Source organism: Siphateles boraxobius, unplaced genomic scaffold, assembly GCF_051911475.1.
Source record: "Siphateles boraxobius isolate OS27281-9 unplaced genomic scaffold, OSU_SipBor_1 65, whole genome shotgun sequence".
Lineage (NCBI taxonomy): Eukaryota > Metazoa > Chordata > Actinopteri > Cypriniformes > Leuciscidae > Siphateles > Siphateles boraxobius.
In genome coordinates this window covers 19754456-19772964 of record NW_027509192.1, presented here as the reverse complement: position 1 = coordinate 19772964, position 18509 = coordinate 19754456, and the positions used below count along the sequence as shown (strand labels likewise).

At 44.6% G+C, this 18509-nt stretch overlaps 1 protein-coding gene across 2 annotated transcripts in view; it reads left to right on the top strand.

Annotated features, from left to right (window-relative positions):
- The window catches only part of frs2b (fibroblast growth factor receptor substrate 2b), a 41459-nt gene extending 25252 nt beyond the window's left edge, over positions 1–16207 (top strand). For both annotated transcript variants that reach the window (XM_077211354.1, XM_077211353.1), the window contains exons 6-7: positions 552–721; positions 14644–16207. In XM_077211354.1, the coding sequence (XP_077067469.1) occupies positions 552–721; positions 14644–15630 (1157 nt within the window). In that variant the 3' untranslated portion in view covers positions 15631–16207. The remainder of the gene's footprint in view (positions 1–551; positions 722–14643) is intronic.
- Positions 16208–18509: the final 2302 nt, after the last annotated feature.

Sequence of the window (18509 nt, the reverse complement as noted above, 5' to 3'; positions counted from 1 at the left end):
TGAATATTAAGTGTCCTCAGCTAATAAGCGTCTCGTCAACTAATGTTTAGTGGACCAGGGGGCGGCCCTACTTAAATTATTAACCACTCCACTATACGTCTCATTATAATTATAATCACAGTATAACCCCAACTCATGAATAAACCTGTTCACTCTGACCAAGGAACTCTCTTCTTTATGAAACCCAATAGGTGTGAGTTGCCCAGCTGTCAGACCTCCTAAAACATCTGTTTATGTTGCTTTATCAGAACCATCTACAGTGTTAGTGATATCATGTCTAATAAACCTTAGTTAGTTATTTTTATTTAAGTTTCTTTTCAGTTTTAGTTGATGCTGAATGTTGCAGATGTATTTAGAGACTTTAGGATTATGTATAAAAGTTTACTGATGACTGTCAGTGGTGTGAATGGAAGTCAATGAACTGCAATGCAAATAAGGTCTGGTTACTTGTAGGTCAAATGCAGTGTTAATTTGTAAGTAAATTCATATACAAAAATGTAAATAATGTATTTAGATAATACCTTATTTATTTTTTTGTTTGTTTGATTTAGCTCCTGGCATCATTCTCCCCACCTTACCAAATGGCAGCTTACGGTATCCCTCATTGGGCGATGCGTCTTCTCACCCCTCTAGTCGGCATCCATCCGTGGGGAGCACATGCCTTCCCTCACTGGGAGAGGAGTCCACACACCCCCTCTTAGCGGCGGAAGAGGCTGTAAGGGTAGGTGAACATGGAATATCTAGAGGTAGCAGATTGTTTTTCATCATTAACTGGGAAAATTCAATTATTACCAAAACATAATGGATGTTTTTTAATGAATAATGTGTTATTTCCTTTTTTCCTCTTTAAGACCTAACCAGTCTCTGACCCTATTCACAATGAGCGTGATTTAAAGGGATAGTTCACCCAAAAATTCTGTCATTATTCACTCACCCTCATGTCGTTCCAAACCCGTAAGACCTTTGTTCATCTTCGGAACACAAATGAAGATATTTATGGTTAAATCCGATGCCTCAGGGGGGGCTCCATTGACAGCTATTTAATTAACATTTTGAAGGCCCAGAAAGTTAGGAAAGACATTGTTAAAATAGTCCATGCAACTACAGCGGGTCAACCTTAATTTTATGAAGCGACGAGAATACTTTTTGTGCGGCAAAAAAACAAAATAACGACTTTATTCAACAATTTCTTTGCTTCCGTATCAGTCTTGCGCGTTCACGAGAGCAGCACGACGCATCCGAAGCGTCAATGGTCGCGTCCAGTGGAGACACGGTGTAATAAAGTATTTAAGCTTCATCCACCAAGTATATATCACTAACAAAGCCTAGCAACTAGCATAGGATATGCTAAGCAGATAGCTTAGGACAAGTTAACAACATACTAAAACTTGCTAGCAAAATGCAAAATAATGCTAGCAACGTGTTAATTCATGTTAGCAATCTGTTAAAACATGCTACAAACATGCTTAAACATGTTAGTTCATGTCAGCAACATGCTTAAAGGGTAAGTTCTGCGCTTTACAAGTAAAGCCCTGTTTTAAGATCGTTTCTTATGAAATCGAACGGTTAAGATTAAAATTTGTACAAATGCTGCTGTCCCGAGAATTTTAGGTTTTTGTGTTAGCAACCATCCCCAGCCCCCCCCCCAACCTATACAATGGTTTCATAGGGGCACTGCAACAATCTTTCATATAAACACATTAAACTTAAGTTTACAAAGACGTGAAACTCACCAAGTGGTCTGGGGTGTTCACTGATATGCTCACACAAAAATCACTTCAAAAGATGCTTTCCAACAGGTTTTATCGTAGTTTTTGTCCAACCACATTGACTTGTAAAGGATGTTCTGTGCGGTAACGGTATTACTCCGCCGCCGGAGACGGAAATGTTGTTTGTATTCTTTCTGTAGTTATGCAGTCGCGGTATCGTAGGCTACGCTATCCAAACATTGGCGAAGGTGCATTATCGCCACCAACTCGGCTGGAGTGTCTATTATTCAAGCTCTCAACGGAAGAATCCGCGGTTGTGAGGCATTTGAAAAATAGGTCCACAGTTTTACAACGAATGGTAAAACACCTGTTGGAAAGCATCTTTTGCAGCGATTTTTGCGTGAGCATATCAGTGAACACCCCAGACCACTCGGTGAGTTTCACGTCTTTTGTAAACTAAAGTTTAATGCATTTATATGAATGATTGTTCCAGTGCCCCTATGAAACCATTGTATAGGTGGGGGGGGGGGGGGTGCTAACACAAAAACCTAAAATTCTCGGGACAGCAGCATGTGTCCAAATTTTAATCTTAACCATTCGATTTAATCAGAAACGATCTTAAAACAGGGCTTTACTTGTAAAACGCCGAACTTATCCTTTAAACATGTTAGCAATGTGTTAAACCACTAGCAATGCATGTTAGCAAATCTTGCTAGCAGCATGTTAACTCATAGTAATAACATGTTAGAAAATGTTAAAAACATGTTTAATGTTACAACAATGCTATCGTATTAAAACCTGTCAGCAATTTGTTAAAACATGTTAGCAACATGTTAAATCATGTTAGCAATATGTTAAAACGCTAACAAAGCTTGTTAATTTGTTAGCAAAATGCTAAAACAATCAAGCTACATGTTAAATCAAGTTATCAGTGTGTTAAAACATGTTGACAACATTCTGATTCATGCTAGCAAAGAATCAGCAATGAATTCATCCTAGCAACATGTTAAATCATGTAAGCAATGTGGTAAAACATGTCAGGAGTGTGCTTATTTATGAAACATGCTAACAACAAATGTTAATTCGTTAACAATGTGCTAAAACATGCTAGCAACATGCTAATTCACACCAGCAGTGATAATCACTATCAGGACAGATCATAAAACAAATGTAACTGATTTGAAAAGTGAACAAGAAAGTAGGGGTGTTTCCGACTAAGGATTTACTTAGTCGAATCAGAATTGTCAAGTCTTGCCTATAATGGACTAATACTCGAATCGTGGGTGTGTGAAGGGGGGAGGGGTGGGTACATCAGCACGATGTACTGATATTCACACAAAGATATAGAAGAAAATGTATAAAAACATTTTGGATCCTTAAAACTAAGAAATAACAAGGCCACACTGCAGACAGGATTTGCATTTCACATGTCGGCAAATCGAATTAAATCAGCTAAATTGCCTTTAATTAGAACAGAATATACCTTTCTAATAAATAAAAATATAAGTCAGTATCAAGTCACAAGGTGCAGAACAAATGTGTGCATAATGCAGGGGAACATCTGTTCAAAACACAAATAGTTAAATTAGATAAACCTGAGTGATCAATAAATAAAATTAAAATAAAGAAATTATTAAAAATTAACCAGAATTGTCAACTTTCTTTTTAACTGCAGAGACAAACGCTAAACTGGAGTGGCAATCTTTTTAGCTTAACATGTTCACAGCATCCAAAAATCTAATTAGAACTGGCTGAAATATTTTGAAATCACATGGACCCTAGCTGATTGTGGGAAAAATCCAGTCTTTCACTCTGCCAAGTCAAGTCACATTTATTTATAAAGCGCTTTTTACAATACAGATTGTTTCAAAGTAGCTTTACAGAGATGACAGAAAAATAATGCAAAAAAGTTTGTTTCCAGAAGATATTCTGTTCCGCATTTTTCATTGAAAGCATATGTCGTAATTTAGATATATTTTTAAGATAGAAGAATGCGGTTTTACAGATGCTAGAACTGTGGCTTTCGATTGAAAGATTGGTATCAAAGAGCACACCCAGGTTCCTACCCGACGACGAATACCTGACAGAGCAGTCATCAAGTGTTAGACAGTATTCTAGGTTTGTACGTGCAGAGGTTCTTGGTCCAATCATTAGAAACTCTGTTTTTTCAGAATTAAGTAATAGGATAAGAATAGGAAGTTTTTGTTTTCAAACGTTACGATAATCCCGCCCCCAGCACCTGACGTAACCGGTTTTTATCTCTAGACCAGAGCAAAGTTGGTGCTGAGTTGGAACCTGTTTTCTTGGCCCAGAGCCAGGTTTATTTGTTTGGAAAAGCAAAGAACTAATTTGAAACTTGGCTCTGGCTCCGAACCAGCGATTGCGATTTGGCTTTATCAACAAAAAAAATATTGTGGGAAACTACCCATTTTAAAATGAAATAAAAGCATGCTGAAGATTGATTTGCAAATGGTATCTCAGGTAGGTCAAAAAACACACAAGGGGAAGCGTTAGGATAATACAACATTAGCACTGCCTTGGTGGAAAAGGGGCAACTGTCTTAATACATTTAGCCACGTTAAGCATTTTTCAAGTTAATCGTTTTAGAAAGTTCCGAGGAAAACCAACTTATTAACGTTGGCTGGCCTAAGTGCGATCACGGTTTTCCTGATGCTAAATCCAGCCTTGGAGAATATCCTTTCTGATGATGTGCATCCACACTTTAGGTTTTCTTATCCCAGACATTGTTAAAAATTTAACCGCCAAGATGCTCCTCTGTCGGTCACGGATCACGGAAAATGAAACTTAAATCTGTAAAGGGTTGGTTGGATTTACTCATGCATGTTAAAAATATTTATTTCTTTTCACATTTTTATTTACATCATAATCATAATAGGCTGTATATTAACTTATTGGCAGAAAACCGGTAGTTAGATGTGAAATCAGACATTGAGCACCCCCATATAGCCAAAATGGCATGATCCTCGTTTCATAACACCTCTGTGAAGATTCGACTGTGAGTTCGGTAGTCGAATCAGGCTCCTCCTATCGAAGCATCGAATCTTCGACTATTCCTGGTCACCCCTACAACAACAAAGCACATTTCATTATAGGAAAAAGTGTTATGTCTATTGTTTTGCATTTCCACTCCAAGACTTAATGCACAGATCATTTGACATACAGTATCAGATTGTTTTGTTCCATCCGTTGCTATGGTTATCATTGTCAATCAGATTCAATCGCACATTTAAATACGGCTGTTAATCCAGAAACGATACTCGGTTACTAACGTAACCTCGGTTCTCTCTAGAGAGGGAACGAGTATTGCGTAAGTTTAGCTTACGCTACGGGAAAGATTCATCTTCTCGAGATACTGAAGCCAAAAAATTATCCTTAATTTTGTATTCCTTGTCAACGCAGTGCAGCAGCTAGCAGACCTAGAGCAGGCCATCTCGCGTGCTCATTGGCTGCCCTGCGGGCAACTGCTGCAGCCTACCAGTGAGCCCGGCGTGACGTCACGCCCAATGAAGGGCGCTCGCGCCTTCATAGCGTCACAGCCCGCCAGAATGGGCGTGGCTTAGCGTATAACACTACCCATTTTAAAATGAAATAAAAGCATGCTGAAGATTGATTTGCAAATGGTATCTTAGGTAGGTCAAAAAACACACAAGGGGAAGCGTTAGGATAATACAACATTAGCACTGCCTTGGTGGAAAAGGGGCAACTGTCTTAATACATTTAGCCACGTTAAGCGTTTTTCAAGTTAAGCGTTTTAGAAAGTTCCGAGGAAAACCAACTTATTAACGTTGGCTGGCCTAAGTGCGATCACGGTTTTCCTGATGCTAAATCCAGCCTTGGAGGATATCCTTTCTGATGATGTGCATCCACACTTTAGGTTTTCTTATCCCAGACATTGTTAAAAATTTAACCGCCAAGATGCTCCTCTGTCGGTCACGGATCACGGAAAATGAAACTTAAATCTGTAAAGGGTTGGTTGGATTTACTCATGCATGTTAAAAATATTTATTTCTTTTCACATTTTTATTTACATCATAATCATAATAGGCTGTATATTAACTTATTGGCAGAAAACCGGTAGTTAGATGTGAAATCAGACATTGAGCACCCCCATATAGCCAAAATGGCATGATCCTCGTTTCATAACACCTCTGTGAAGATTCGACTGTGAGTTCGGTAGTCGAATCAGGCTCCTCCTATCGAAGCATCGAATCTTCGACTATTCCTGGTCACCCCTACAACAACAAAGCACATTTCATTATGGAAAAAAGTGTTATGTCTATTGTTTTGCATTTCCACTCCAAGACTTAATGCACAGATCATTTGACATACAGTATCAGATTGTTTTGTTCCATCCGTTGCTATGGTTATCATTGTCAATCAGATTCAATCGCGCATTTAAATACGGCTGTTAATCCAGAAACGATACTCGGTTACTAACGTAACCTCGGTTCTCTCTAGAGAGGGAACGAGTATTGCGTAAGTTTAGCTTACGCTACGGGAAAGATTCATCTTCTCGAGATACTGAAGCCAAAAAATTATCCTTAATTTTGTATTCCTTGTCAACGCAGTGCAGCAGCTAGCAGACCTAGAGCAGGACATCTCGCGTGCTCATTGGCTGCCCTGCGGGCAACTGCTGCAGCCTACCAGTGAGCCCGGCGTGACGTCACGCCCAATGAAGGGCGCTCGTGGCGCGAGCACGGCCGGTTACGCAATACTCGTTCCCTCTCTAGAGAGAACCGAGGTTACGTTAGTAATCGAGTATCGTTCTCTTACGAGAGGTTCTCTCGTATTGCGTAAGTTTAGCTTACGCTACGGGAACACTTTGTCAACGCCGTGCGCGCCAAGCATCCACATGAGACCCCGAGCTTTCAGGGGAACCCCATAAGTGGAAAAAATAAGGTGGCCAGCCACGCGGGCCATCACTTGTACATAAGCACACATAGGGAATACAGAGCAGCGCGCCGGTCTGTATAGGCACATGGCACATACCCTACTTAGTGCAGCTCAACCAGGAGAGCCGAGTCATGTGAGAGTGATCTGAGCAGGAGACCTGGGCAGAATACACCTCTCCTTCAGACTGACAACACTTTAGCCTGCAAGGCAGGAACTTCTAGGTTATAAAACCTGACAAAGGTAGATGGGGAGCTCCAGCCCGCCGCTACACATATGTCATAGATAGAAATTCCACTGGACCATGCCCACGAAGAGGCCACGCCTCTCGTGGAATGAGCCCTGATGCCCAGAGGGCATTGCAGACCTTTTCACGCGTAAGCGGCCGCTATAGCGTCTACTATCCATCTGGACAGGCTCTGTTTCGAGGAGGCGAGACCCTTGGTGCGCCCCCCAAACGAAACAAAAAAGCTGTTCCGAACGCCTGAAGGAGGCGGAGCGCGTAATGTAAAACCTTAGCGCTCTGACAGGGCAGAGGAGATTCACATCACCTTCGCTGTCAGATGCTGGGAGAGCTGACAACGAAATAACTTGCGCTCTGAATGGAGTGCCCATCACATTAGGGACATAGCCATGTCGAGGTCTGAGGATGACTTTAGAGTCATTCGGTCCGAACTCAAGATACGACGCGCTGACAGACAGCACATGCAGGTCCCCTACACGTTTTACTGACGACAGTGCAATCAGAAAGACGGTTTTCAGTGATAGATATTTCAACCCCACGGTGTCTAGTGGTTCAAATGGAAAAGCTTTCAGGGCCTCGGGGACCAATGAAAGATCCCACATGGGAACCGACGGGGGGCGCGGCGGATTCATCCTTCTAGCTCCTCTAAGGAAGCGGATGGCCAACTCGTGTCTTCCCAATGACTGGCCGTGCGTCGATTCTGCGAACGCTGCCACGGCCGCCACGTATACATTGAGCGTGGATGGGGACCTTCCCTTATCCAACAGCTCTTGTAGGAAGGTGAGCAGATGCGCCACCCTGCATGTCCGCGGGTCCAGACCTCTGTCGGTGCACCATCCAGAGAAAACCGACCATTTAGACGCGTAGAGCCTTCTCGTGGAAGGGGCTCTAGACTGCGTGATCGTGTTCATCACTCCTTCTGGCAGGGCAACGAGTACCCGTTGATCAACCATGCATGCAGAGACCAGCGCTCTGGATTGGGATGCCAGATCGTGCCGCGAGCCTGAGAGACGAGATCTGCCCTCACCGGATTCGGCCACGGAGCTGTATGTGACAGCCCTGCTAGTTCCGGGAACCAAATCTGATTCTCCCAACGCGGGGCTATGAGGAGCACCGAGTGGCGCGTTTCCCTGATTCTCTTGATCACCTGTGGCAACAGAGAGACCGGAGGGAAAGCATATAGCGGGAGGCTGGGCCAAACCTGGGCCAGCGCGTCCTCGTCCTTCGAACAGACCGTCGGGCATTGAGCGTTGTCTTTTGACACAAATAGGTCGACTTCCGCTCTGCCGAATAGGCGCCACAGTTTCTGGACCGTTTGGGGTGCAGGGACCATTCCCCTGGGGGAACATTGTCCCTGGACAGTTTGTCTGGGCCATCGTTCAAATGGCCAGGCACATGCGGCGCCCTCAGCGAGCGCAGGTGCATCTGAGACCAAATAAGGAGGCGTTCCGTCAGATTGCAGAGATTTCTGGATCTGACACCGCCCTGACGGTTTACATAGGATACCAAAGACATGTTGTCCGAGCGGACAAGAACATGCTGGTCCTGTATGAACGGGAGGAAGCACTTCAGCGAGTTCTCGACCGCTATCATTTCCAGACAGTTTATGTGAAAACCCTTCTCCTGGTCTGACCACTGGCCAAAGGCCGGTCTGCCCTCGAACAGTGCGCCCCAACCCGAGTTGGACGCGTCTGTCGAGATGACTTTACGATAAGAGATGGTTCCCATCATTACTCCCTGCTGGTACCAGTCGGCCACTAACCAGGGCTGCAGAGCTGCTATGCAGGCCTGAGTCACTCTGATTTTCTGGCCGCCAGACACCCGGCGGGACACGCGAGCATTCAACCAGCGTTGGAGCGGGTGCATGCGCTGTAGGCCCAGCTGGAGCACCGCTGCAGCTGATGCCATACAGCCCAACATCCTTTGAAATGTTTTCAAAGGGAGAAAGCTGCCCTTCTGGAAAGATGCGGCTAGGTGGTGAACACGGCGCGCGCGCTGTGTCGATAAACGAGCCGTCATGGTCACCGAGTCCAGTGCTATTCCTAAAAAGGAAATTGACTGGCTGGGCAGTAATGAGCTCTTGGTCCAGTTGACCGTGAGACCCAAGCTTTCCAGATGACTGAGAAGCACTGTTCTGTGAGATAGCAGTTCTGTCTCTGACTGTGCCAATATCAGCCAATCGTCCAGATAGTTCATTATTCGCAGCCCCTGACTTCTCAGGGGGGCGAGCGCCGCGTCCATGCACTTTGTAAATGTACAGGGTGCCAGGGACAGGCCGAACGGCAGGACGGTGTAATGATATACCTGACCATCGAAGGCGAATCTCAAAAATTGCCTGTGACGGGGTACTATCTGAATCTGAAAATAGGCATCCTTCAGATCTAGAGAAATAAACCAGTCCCTCGGGCGAACGTGCGCGAGGATTTTCCTGGTCGTAAGCATTTTGAACGGTCTTTTCGCAAGCACTTAGTTCAAATGTCTCAGATCTAGGATAGGTCTGAAGGCTCCGTCCTTCTTGGGTACGAGAAAATATCGGCTGTAAAAGCCTGACTCGCTCAGAGAAGGCGGTACCTTTTCTATAGCCCCTTTGCACAGCAGCTTTGCTATTTCTGCGTGAAGTAGGTGTGCTACTTCCGCATTCACTATCGTCGCGGTCCGGGCTTGAAAGCGCGGGGGACGGCGAATGAATTGAAGTGTATAGCCCTGCTTTATTGTGCTCAACACCCATTCTGAAATCCCTGGGATAGTTTCCCACGCAGCTATGTGAGCCGCTAGGGGGCGAATGGCCTCCGGGTTCAGACCGCCGCCATTTGCGGGCTTGTGAAACTGAACCGGAGCCGAAAGCGCGGTGCGCGCGCTCTCGGTTCTGGGCAATGGCTGCTCGCTGAAAATCGGCTGATTTATGTGAGATGTCCCAATCATAAGGGATGGGGAACAGTCTTTTGTCATTTTTTTTTTTTTTTTTTTTGACGCGCGAGCAGCGCTCCGGGCGGGAAAGCTTCCTGTAAGCGTGAGCGCGTGTGCGCGGGCACGAGACTTACAAGTGTATTTGATGCCCCGATAATAATGGATGGGGAGTGTTTTATTAATGCCCTGTGTTTTGTGTTAACACTTAAACGCGCGGGCGGAGCCCGGGGGGAGGTTAGTGTTTAGCAAGCGTGAACGCACTCAGGCGGGCACGAGACTTACATTCATAACCTGCTTTCTTTTGTGAAACTGACCCGGAGCCGAAAGCGCGGCGCGCGCGCTCTCGGTTCTGGGCAACGGCTGCTCGCTGAAAGCCGAGACCGGCTGATTTATATGAGATGTCCCAATCATAAGGGATGGGGAACATTCTTTTCTTTTTTTTTTTTTCTTCACTTTTTGACGCGCGAGTAGCGCTCCGGGCTGAAAAGCTTCCTGTAAGCGTTAGCGCGGGCACGATACTTACAAGTGTATTTGACGCCCCGATCATAATGGATGGGGAGCGTTTTATCAATGCCCTGCGTTTTGTGATAACACTTAAAACGCGCGGGCGGAGGTTTGTGTTAGCATGCGTGAACGCACTCTGGCGGGCACGAGACTTACATCCATAACCTGCTTTCTTTGTGAAACTGACCCGGAGCCGAAAGCGCGGCGCGCGCGCTCTCGGTTCTGGGCAATGGCTGCTCGCTGAAAGCCGAGACCGGCTGATTTATGTGAGATGTCCCAATCATAAGGGATGGGGAACATTCTTTTTTCACTCTTTGACGCGCGAGCAGCGCTCCGGGCGGAAAAGCTTCCTGTAAGCGTGAGCGCGGCCACTAGACTTACAAGTGTATTTGACGCCCCGATCATAATGGATGGGGAGCGTTTTATTAATGCCTTGCGTTTTGTTATAACACTTAAACGCGCGGGCGGAGCCCGGGGGGAGGTTTGTGTTAGCAAGCGTGAACGCACTCTGGCGGGCACGAGACTTACATTCATAACCTGCTTTCTTGATCGTGTAACAGAGCGGGCAGATAGTGAGCACAGACTTGTGGACACATTTCTTACATTCAACACTCGAGCGGCTTTTCTGCGCTTCATGAGAGTGTGCTCTGCGAGGTTCGGAGTGCTTATGTGTAGTGGTGAACACTGGGGCGTGGGCACTTTCATTACACTTACAACACCGACGGCATGAGCCGGACCAGACATTAAATACTCTTTTTGAGATTTTTCTGGGTCGCCGTGAAAACGGCGTTTGTGTGCAGGCGAGAGGGTAAACAAACCGGCTCGTTGGCTGCTAATTGAACCACTGCAGTAGCCTGTTTGAAGGGGACTGACAGGGAATAAACTTAAACACGCACGTCTTTTCCGAGGCGATGTGTCTGTCAGTAAGTTAAGCGTGAGCGCTCGTGAGCGGGCACGTAACTTACATTCTTAATCTGACATTATACTCACTTGAGATTTCTCTGGGTCGCCGCGAGAACGGCGGATGTGTGCAGGCGAGCGGATTGCATTACCGGCTCGTTGGCTGCCAAATACACCACTGCAGTAGCCTTATCTAAAGGGAATGACATGGCGAGACATTTCGACGGCGGCGCGCAAGCCCGTCCGGGTCATGCAGAGAGCTCGAGAGGGCTCTGCATGACGCGCGAACGGGGACGCGAGGGCGGGGTTGCTCTCTTGTAACGTAAAGAGAGCTAGCCGCGTGCTCGGTGGTCGAGCAGAACTGGAACAGTGTTTGTACGAGGGCGCGCGCACGAGTAGTGGGCACGGGACCTACATGTAACACAGATGATGCCCGTCCGGGTCATGCAGAGAGCTCGAGAGGGCTCTGCATGACGCGCGTAGGGGACACGAGGGCGGGGTAGCTCTCTTGTAACGTAAAGAGAGCTAGCCGCGTGCTCGTACGTGTCCCTCGGCCTCATTCTCAGATGCGACGGCAGTGAGGCTCGTGAGCGGCAGCTGCGCGTCGGTGAGGAGAGGCGGGGGGTGTTGAAGGCTTCGAGTCGAGCCAGCAGGGTCGACAGCGGAAGCGCTTCACAGCCGGAAGTGCGAGGCGTCTTAAAAAAGACACTCGCTGCTCTTTTAGAATAGTTTTAGAATAGGTTTTAGCAAGGTAAAGGATACGTCGCCGGATAGCGTAGCTCGCACGGATGGCTGAAGGTGGCGAAGACGGCCGGCTTCCTCAGCGCTCTCCTAAGCTGGCTGTCCGCTGTTCGACGGCGGCGGTGGCTTCTCTCAGATCCAGCGATGCGAAGAGCTCGCTGAAGAGACGAAAATCAGGGAAGTCAGCCTACAGCCCCTAGTGTTATACGCTAAGCCACGCCCATTCTGGCGGGCTGTGACGCTATGAAGGCGCGTGCGCCCTTCATAGGGCATGACGTCACGCCGGGCTCACTGGTAGGCTGCAGCAGTTGCCCGCAGGGCAGCCAATGAGCACGCGAGATGGCCTGCTCTAGGTCTGCTAGCTGCTGCACTGCGTTGACAAGGAATACTAAATTAAGGATAATTTTTTGGCTTCAGTATCTCGAGAAGATGAATCTTTCCCGTAGCGTAAGCTAAACTTACGCAATACGAGAGAATCTCTCGTAAGAGAACTATACAATGTGTAGTTAGCAGCATAACAAAAAAAATTATATACAGAAAGCGAGCAAAGATATCTGCCATTATAATCACTGAAGATATCAATTAAGTTGCGCAATTAATCTCTTATTGACATTTAAACTTTGTTGGTTATAATGAAAGGATTCCAGAGTGTGCAGAACGGTGTTGAGCGGATTTTTGAGTTAAAAAAAAAAATCATCACTTGGCGGCTGTGATTTCATGTACCGATTCGGATGGGAATAACAACTCTGTTTTTATTACAGATGTGGGAGTGCTTGTTTTCTAGATGTGGCCGTTACAGAAGGTCATGTGCTGTGCTTGCGTGTATTACGTATGACATGTCTTTTCATTTATTATTATAATTTAAATTTATTATACTAACCTTATTTGAGTAAATTACTTGATTACTTATTTGAGTAAATTACGTTTATAGCAGCTAAATCTAGACAAGCGTCTTATTCTTATCTGACACTGATATTAAAATGGATAGTCTTCACAGTTTTTTTGCGATTTGGCTTTATCAAAAAAAAAATTTGTGGGAAACTACACATTTTAAAATGAAATGAAAGCATGCTGAAGATTGATTTGCAAATGGTAGCTCAGGTAGGTCAAAAAACACACAAGGGGAAGCGTTAGGATAATACAACATTAGCATTCGTATGGATAAGCATTACCTGAGGTAATTTTTCAGGACCTTTTTACTGACATTGTCCGTAATGATTACTGAGATGGAGACGCATTCGGACGGGACTAAAATCACTGAGAAGCTCTGGTAATAATTACTTTACCCCACCTCTTCATGTAAAGCTAGTCCCGTCCGAACAGGGATATAAACGCATCTGATTGGCTATTGCGTTCACACGCTCAACAGATATGTCTGTGATTGCCTACATTGCTCAACGCATCAAAAACACGTTGTAAATGGAAAACTTTGGCGTTCTTCACAGAACGTTTACACAAACACTCACGGGAGCGATTTAAAGCAGCCGGTTATCAGCCGGTACCAGTACTGAAGAACGGCTGATATCGTCAGGTTTTTGCATGCTTATCAAATTCTAACTCAGTTTGTGCTTGTTGTTATGGTAAGGCGCCTCAAGTGTATTTTTATAGTAAGGTATCGCTTATTTTACACACGCTTGGGATTTTAGTTTAGTTCTCTGACAGCACAAAATCAAACAGCCTAAATGTCTTGGCACTGCGGAAGATCAGATTTGCTCTTCAGACCTTTTACAAGAAGGGTCAGTTGCTTGGAACATCAGGAGAAAACATGAAGATATTAGAAAAGAGAATGACTGTCTCGTTCCTGCTCGTGTCCCACATCCCTCTCAAAGCACAGAGCGGTAGGCTATATGACGCATCTTTGTCGAGAAATATAAAACGTTTATAATAATATTTTAAAAATATGTAACTTTCTTTAGTTTTACAGGCTGTAGTGTGGTGTTTCACTGGCAGAAGTGCTCAAATAAACATATTGTCTGTTACAAAATAGAAGTTTAAGCCTCCTTTAGTTTAAGCCCCCCCCCCCCACAACACCACCACGGTGGTAAAAAAAACTACTGCCGTCACAGCCCTATAGTCACATTAGATGAGCAAATACATTTTAGGGGGGACAAATATTCATTTTGGCACCCACCAAAATATTTTCAATGCAGAAAAATCCCTGCTATTCTTCTAGTGCTTTATTAATAATGTATGTATGACATAACACTTCAGTTTGCATGTTTGTTCCGATTCCTATTGTAATTGTTATGATCATGTTACATAAATATTAAAATGGAACACATTTGTCCAATTAAAAAACAGTTTTTTAGTGTTGATCAGATCATCTATATGCATTATATCAGTGGTTTTCAATGCTGGTCTTGGGGATCCACTGCTCTACCCATTTTTTATGTCTCTTGATTCAATAGTTTAGTTCTTGAAGCTCTCTTCTAATGAGCTGATGATCTGAATCAGGTGTTTTAATGAAGAGAGACAGAAAATGTTCCAGAGCGTGAGTCCCCAGGACCAGGATTGAAAACCACTGCATTATACTGTAAATACCATTCTTTTAAGCTTTTAAGTTACACCTCTTTGGTGGAGTGTCTTTAATTAATTAACCTGCCACTCCAGTTGGAAGGAGTTAAAACGAAAGTAATAGAATTATTGGTTAACGACCACAACAAGCTGTTGGTTATCGTTAAAGACGCAAATAATTACTAAAACGTGTCCTCTGTTACGTCTCCTCAGGGACACACCTATGTGAACACCACGGGTCTGTTGGAGCAGCACAGCCCAAGTGTGTCCGATGTTCCTGCGGTGCTGAATGTCCCGTTCCCTGATGGAGAGGAACCCTTCGCTCAAGAGGCTCCTGACCCTGGCCCTCGAGTGCAGCTAGAGCCCGAAGGTGCTCGCTTCGTGTTGGGCCCGACTCCAGTGCAGAGGCAGAGGCAGAAAGAGGCACATTTGTCAGGACATCAGTGTGCTGGAGCAGACGCAGTGGCGAGGAGCTCAAACCAGAACTCAAATGGGAATGTTATTTCACACCCTAAAAACACAAGCACCACAGATGTGATTGACAGTGCTAGATCTGAGGAAATCTCTCCTGAAGCCTCAATCATTCCTGAGAACTTTAATGGTTCTGCCGTAGCTCTCTCTCGCCGTCGGACTCGGCCGCCCCCTCCTCTCACTCCTGAGTCCAACATCAACAACTCAGCCCAGCGGAGAACCGCTTTACTGGACTATGAGAACCTCCCAGCCTTGCCTCCTTTACGAGAACACCCGAAGGGCGGCTCGGAAGATGAGGATGGGGAAGAGGTTTGCTCATCAAACATCAACGGTTTCCACAACCACCGGCAGTACAGCCCTGACCCCACTCACTACTACATCAACACAGAGAACGTGACCGCCCCCCTCAGTGCTCACAAGCTGGAGTCGGCCCGCTGGCGGGACCGCTCTACCCCGACCTTCTTTAGCTTCGACTTCCGCCGCCCCTGTTTAGAGTCCCACAGACTGAACTACATCGAGGTGGAGACCGAGACGGAGAACTCTAGCAACCCTCAGACCCCGAAGACGCCCACGTCCCCCCTGCCCCAGACGCCCACCCGCAGGACAGAGCTGTATGCGGTCATTGACGTGGAGCGCACGGCTGCCATGTCGAACCTGCAGAAAGCACTGCCCCGCTACGATGGGACCTCCAGGAAAACGCGCCATAACAGTGTTGATCTGCCCATGTGACCTATCCCTGGGACTGCTGGAAGACACTCCTGTTTGTTTCTAAAACTTTCCCAATTTATTCCAAAGGCAGGTGGACTTAATATCACAAATGTTGTATTGTTTGTAACACATGTAGGGATTTCATGTAGTTAAAAGAGTGTCACTCTGTCTCATGTTGGCTTGAGAAAATTAACAGAGGAGCTCGCCATATACCTTCATTTTATTCCTATGGTAATATACTACTACTTTTCTTACACTCGTTTTTCAGTGCCTGTTTATTTTGTTTTATTATGTTAATAACAAGGTTGGACAACATTCCACAGGTCCATTCCATACGGTACAAATCAGTATTACTGATCATGTTTGTTTTTCCCTTTATTTACCCTTTATAAAGTGACTAAGTTGTTTTAAAATCTGTATCTAAAGATAACTTCACACACTACATTTTGAATTTTTGGCTTCGTATATTAGATTTCAATACTTGGCACAATAAAAGTCTATTTTGTTTGATTGAGGTTTCTAGTTTTGAAGCTGTACACTAATATAATCCATGCACTGTGGCCCCTTACACCTGCTATAAACATGTCTTTCATATCCAGATTTTATCTGCTTACTGTTTTGCTGAATTGCATTTCTGCGTCTTTAGTGATCAGATGGAGATCCTATTACATTAATTATTCATGAAAAATAGAAAACATCACTTGCATACTATATCAGAGATTCTGTTCATCAAAAGAAGTGTAATTTCATCTAATTTTACATTGACAAAATTCTAAATGTTTTTTCTGATTTTGAAAAGCGTACTTTTAGAAGAAACTGACTCCGCTAGAGGAGTTTCAAGTTTTAAATCTCCAGCAAAAATAGAGCGTTATGGAAAATGATTTCAGGTTCAATCCATGTTTTTTAATCATGCTCAGCATTTCCTCTAACTGCTGTTTAGTGGCAAGTAGTACATCTGTCAAAATCCTCAATGCTTTTTGAATTGTTCTATAAGCAAGTAGTGTAAGCAGCTTTTTTAAAATGATCCCCATGTTTTGGTTATTGTGGTCTGAGTGAAAGTTGTGGTTGAGGGCAATGTTGAGTTTAGAATACCTTAAAGAAGTACAGGTCCTTCTAAAAAAATTAGCATATTGTGATAAAGTTCATTATTTTCCATAATGTAATGATAAAAATTAAACTCGTATATTTTAGATTCATTGCACACCAACTGAAATATTTCAGGTCTTTTATCTTTTATCTCAAAAAATTAGCATATCATGAAAAGGTTCTCTAAACGAGCTATTAACCTAATCATCTGAATCAACTAATTAACTCTAAACACCTGCAAAAGATTCCTGAGGCTTTTAAAAACTCCCAGCCTGTTTCATTACTCAAAATCGCAATCATGGGTAAGACTGCCGACCGGACTGCTGTCCAGAAGGCCATCATTGACACCCTCAAGCAAGAGGGTAAGACACAGAAAGAAATTTCTGAACAAATAGGCTGTTCCCAGAGTGCTGTATCAAGGCACCTCAGTGGGAAGTCTATGGGAAGGAAAAAGTGTGGCAAAAAACGCTGCACAACGAGAAGAGGTGACCGGAACCCTGAGGAAGATTGTGGAGAAGGACCGATTCCAGACCTTGGGGGACCTGCGGAAGCAGTGGACTGAGTCTGGAGTAGAAACATCCAGAGCCACCGTGCACAGGCGTGTGCAGGAAATGGGCTACAGGTGCCGCATTCCCCAGGTCAAGCCACTTTTGAACCAGAAACAGCGGCAGAAGCACCTGGGGTACAGAGAAGCAGCACTGGACTGTTGCTCAGTGGTCCAAAGTACTTTTTTCGGATGAAAGCAAATTTTGCATGTCATTCGGAAATCAAGGTGCCAGAGTCTGGAGGAAGACTAGGGAGAAGGAAATGCCAAAATGCCTGAAGTCCAGTGTCAAGTACCCACAGTCAGTGATGGTCTGCGGTGCCATTGTCAGCTGCTGGTGTTGTTCCACTGTGTTTTATCAAGGGCAGGGTCAATGCAGCTGGCTATCAGGAGATTTTGGAGCACTTCATGCTTCCATCTGCTGAAAAGCTTTATGGAGATGAAGATTTCATTTTTCAGCACGACCTGGCACCTGCTCACAGTGCCAAAACCACTGGTAAATGGTTTACTGACCATGGTATTACTGTGCTCATTGGGCCTGCCAACTCTCCTGACCTGAACCCCATAGAGAATCTGTGGGATATTGTAAAGAGAAAGTTGAGAGACGCAAGACCCAACACTCTGGATGAGCTTAAGGCCGCTATCGAAGCATCCTGGGCCTCCATAACACCTCAGCAGTGCCACAGGCTGATTGCCTCCATGCCACGGCGCATTGAAGCTGTCATTTCTGCAAAAGGATTCCCGACCAAGTACTGAGTGCATAACTGAACATAATTATTTGAAGGTTGACTTTTTTTGTATTAAAAACATTCTTTTATTGGTCGGATGAAATATGCTAATTTTTGTAGCTAATTTTTCATGAGCTATATGCCAAAATCATCAGTATTAAAACAATAAAAGACCTGAAATATTTCAGTTGGTGTGCAATGAATCTAAAATATATGAAAGTTAAATTTTTATCATTACATTATGGAAAATAATGAACTTTATCACAATATGCTAATTTTTTGAGAAGGACTTGTAATTCAACACAAAAAAGAAAGTGTAATCATTTACTCCCTGTATGATTGACTATATATGTGGAACACAAAAGCAGACATTTTAAATGATGTACTGGAGTTTATGTTTATAAAAAAGTCCAGCTCTGTGGATCTGATGGGTGGAGGCAGGGCCGTCCTTAGGGCGGTGACCAGCCCAGCCTCATAAAGAGTGCTAAAAGACTACAAACATGGCGGATATTTTAATCAAATCATGTATTTTCACTAAAGAT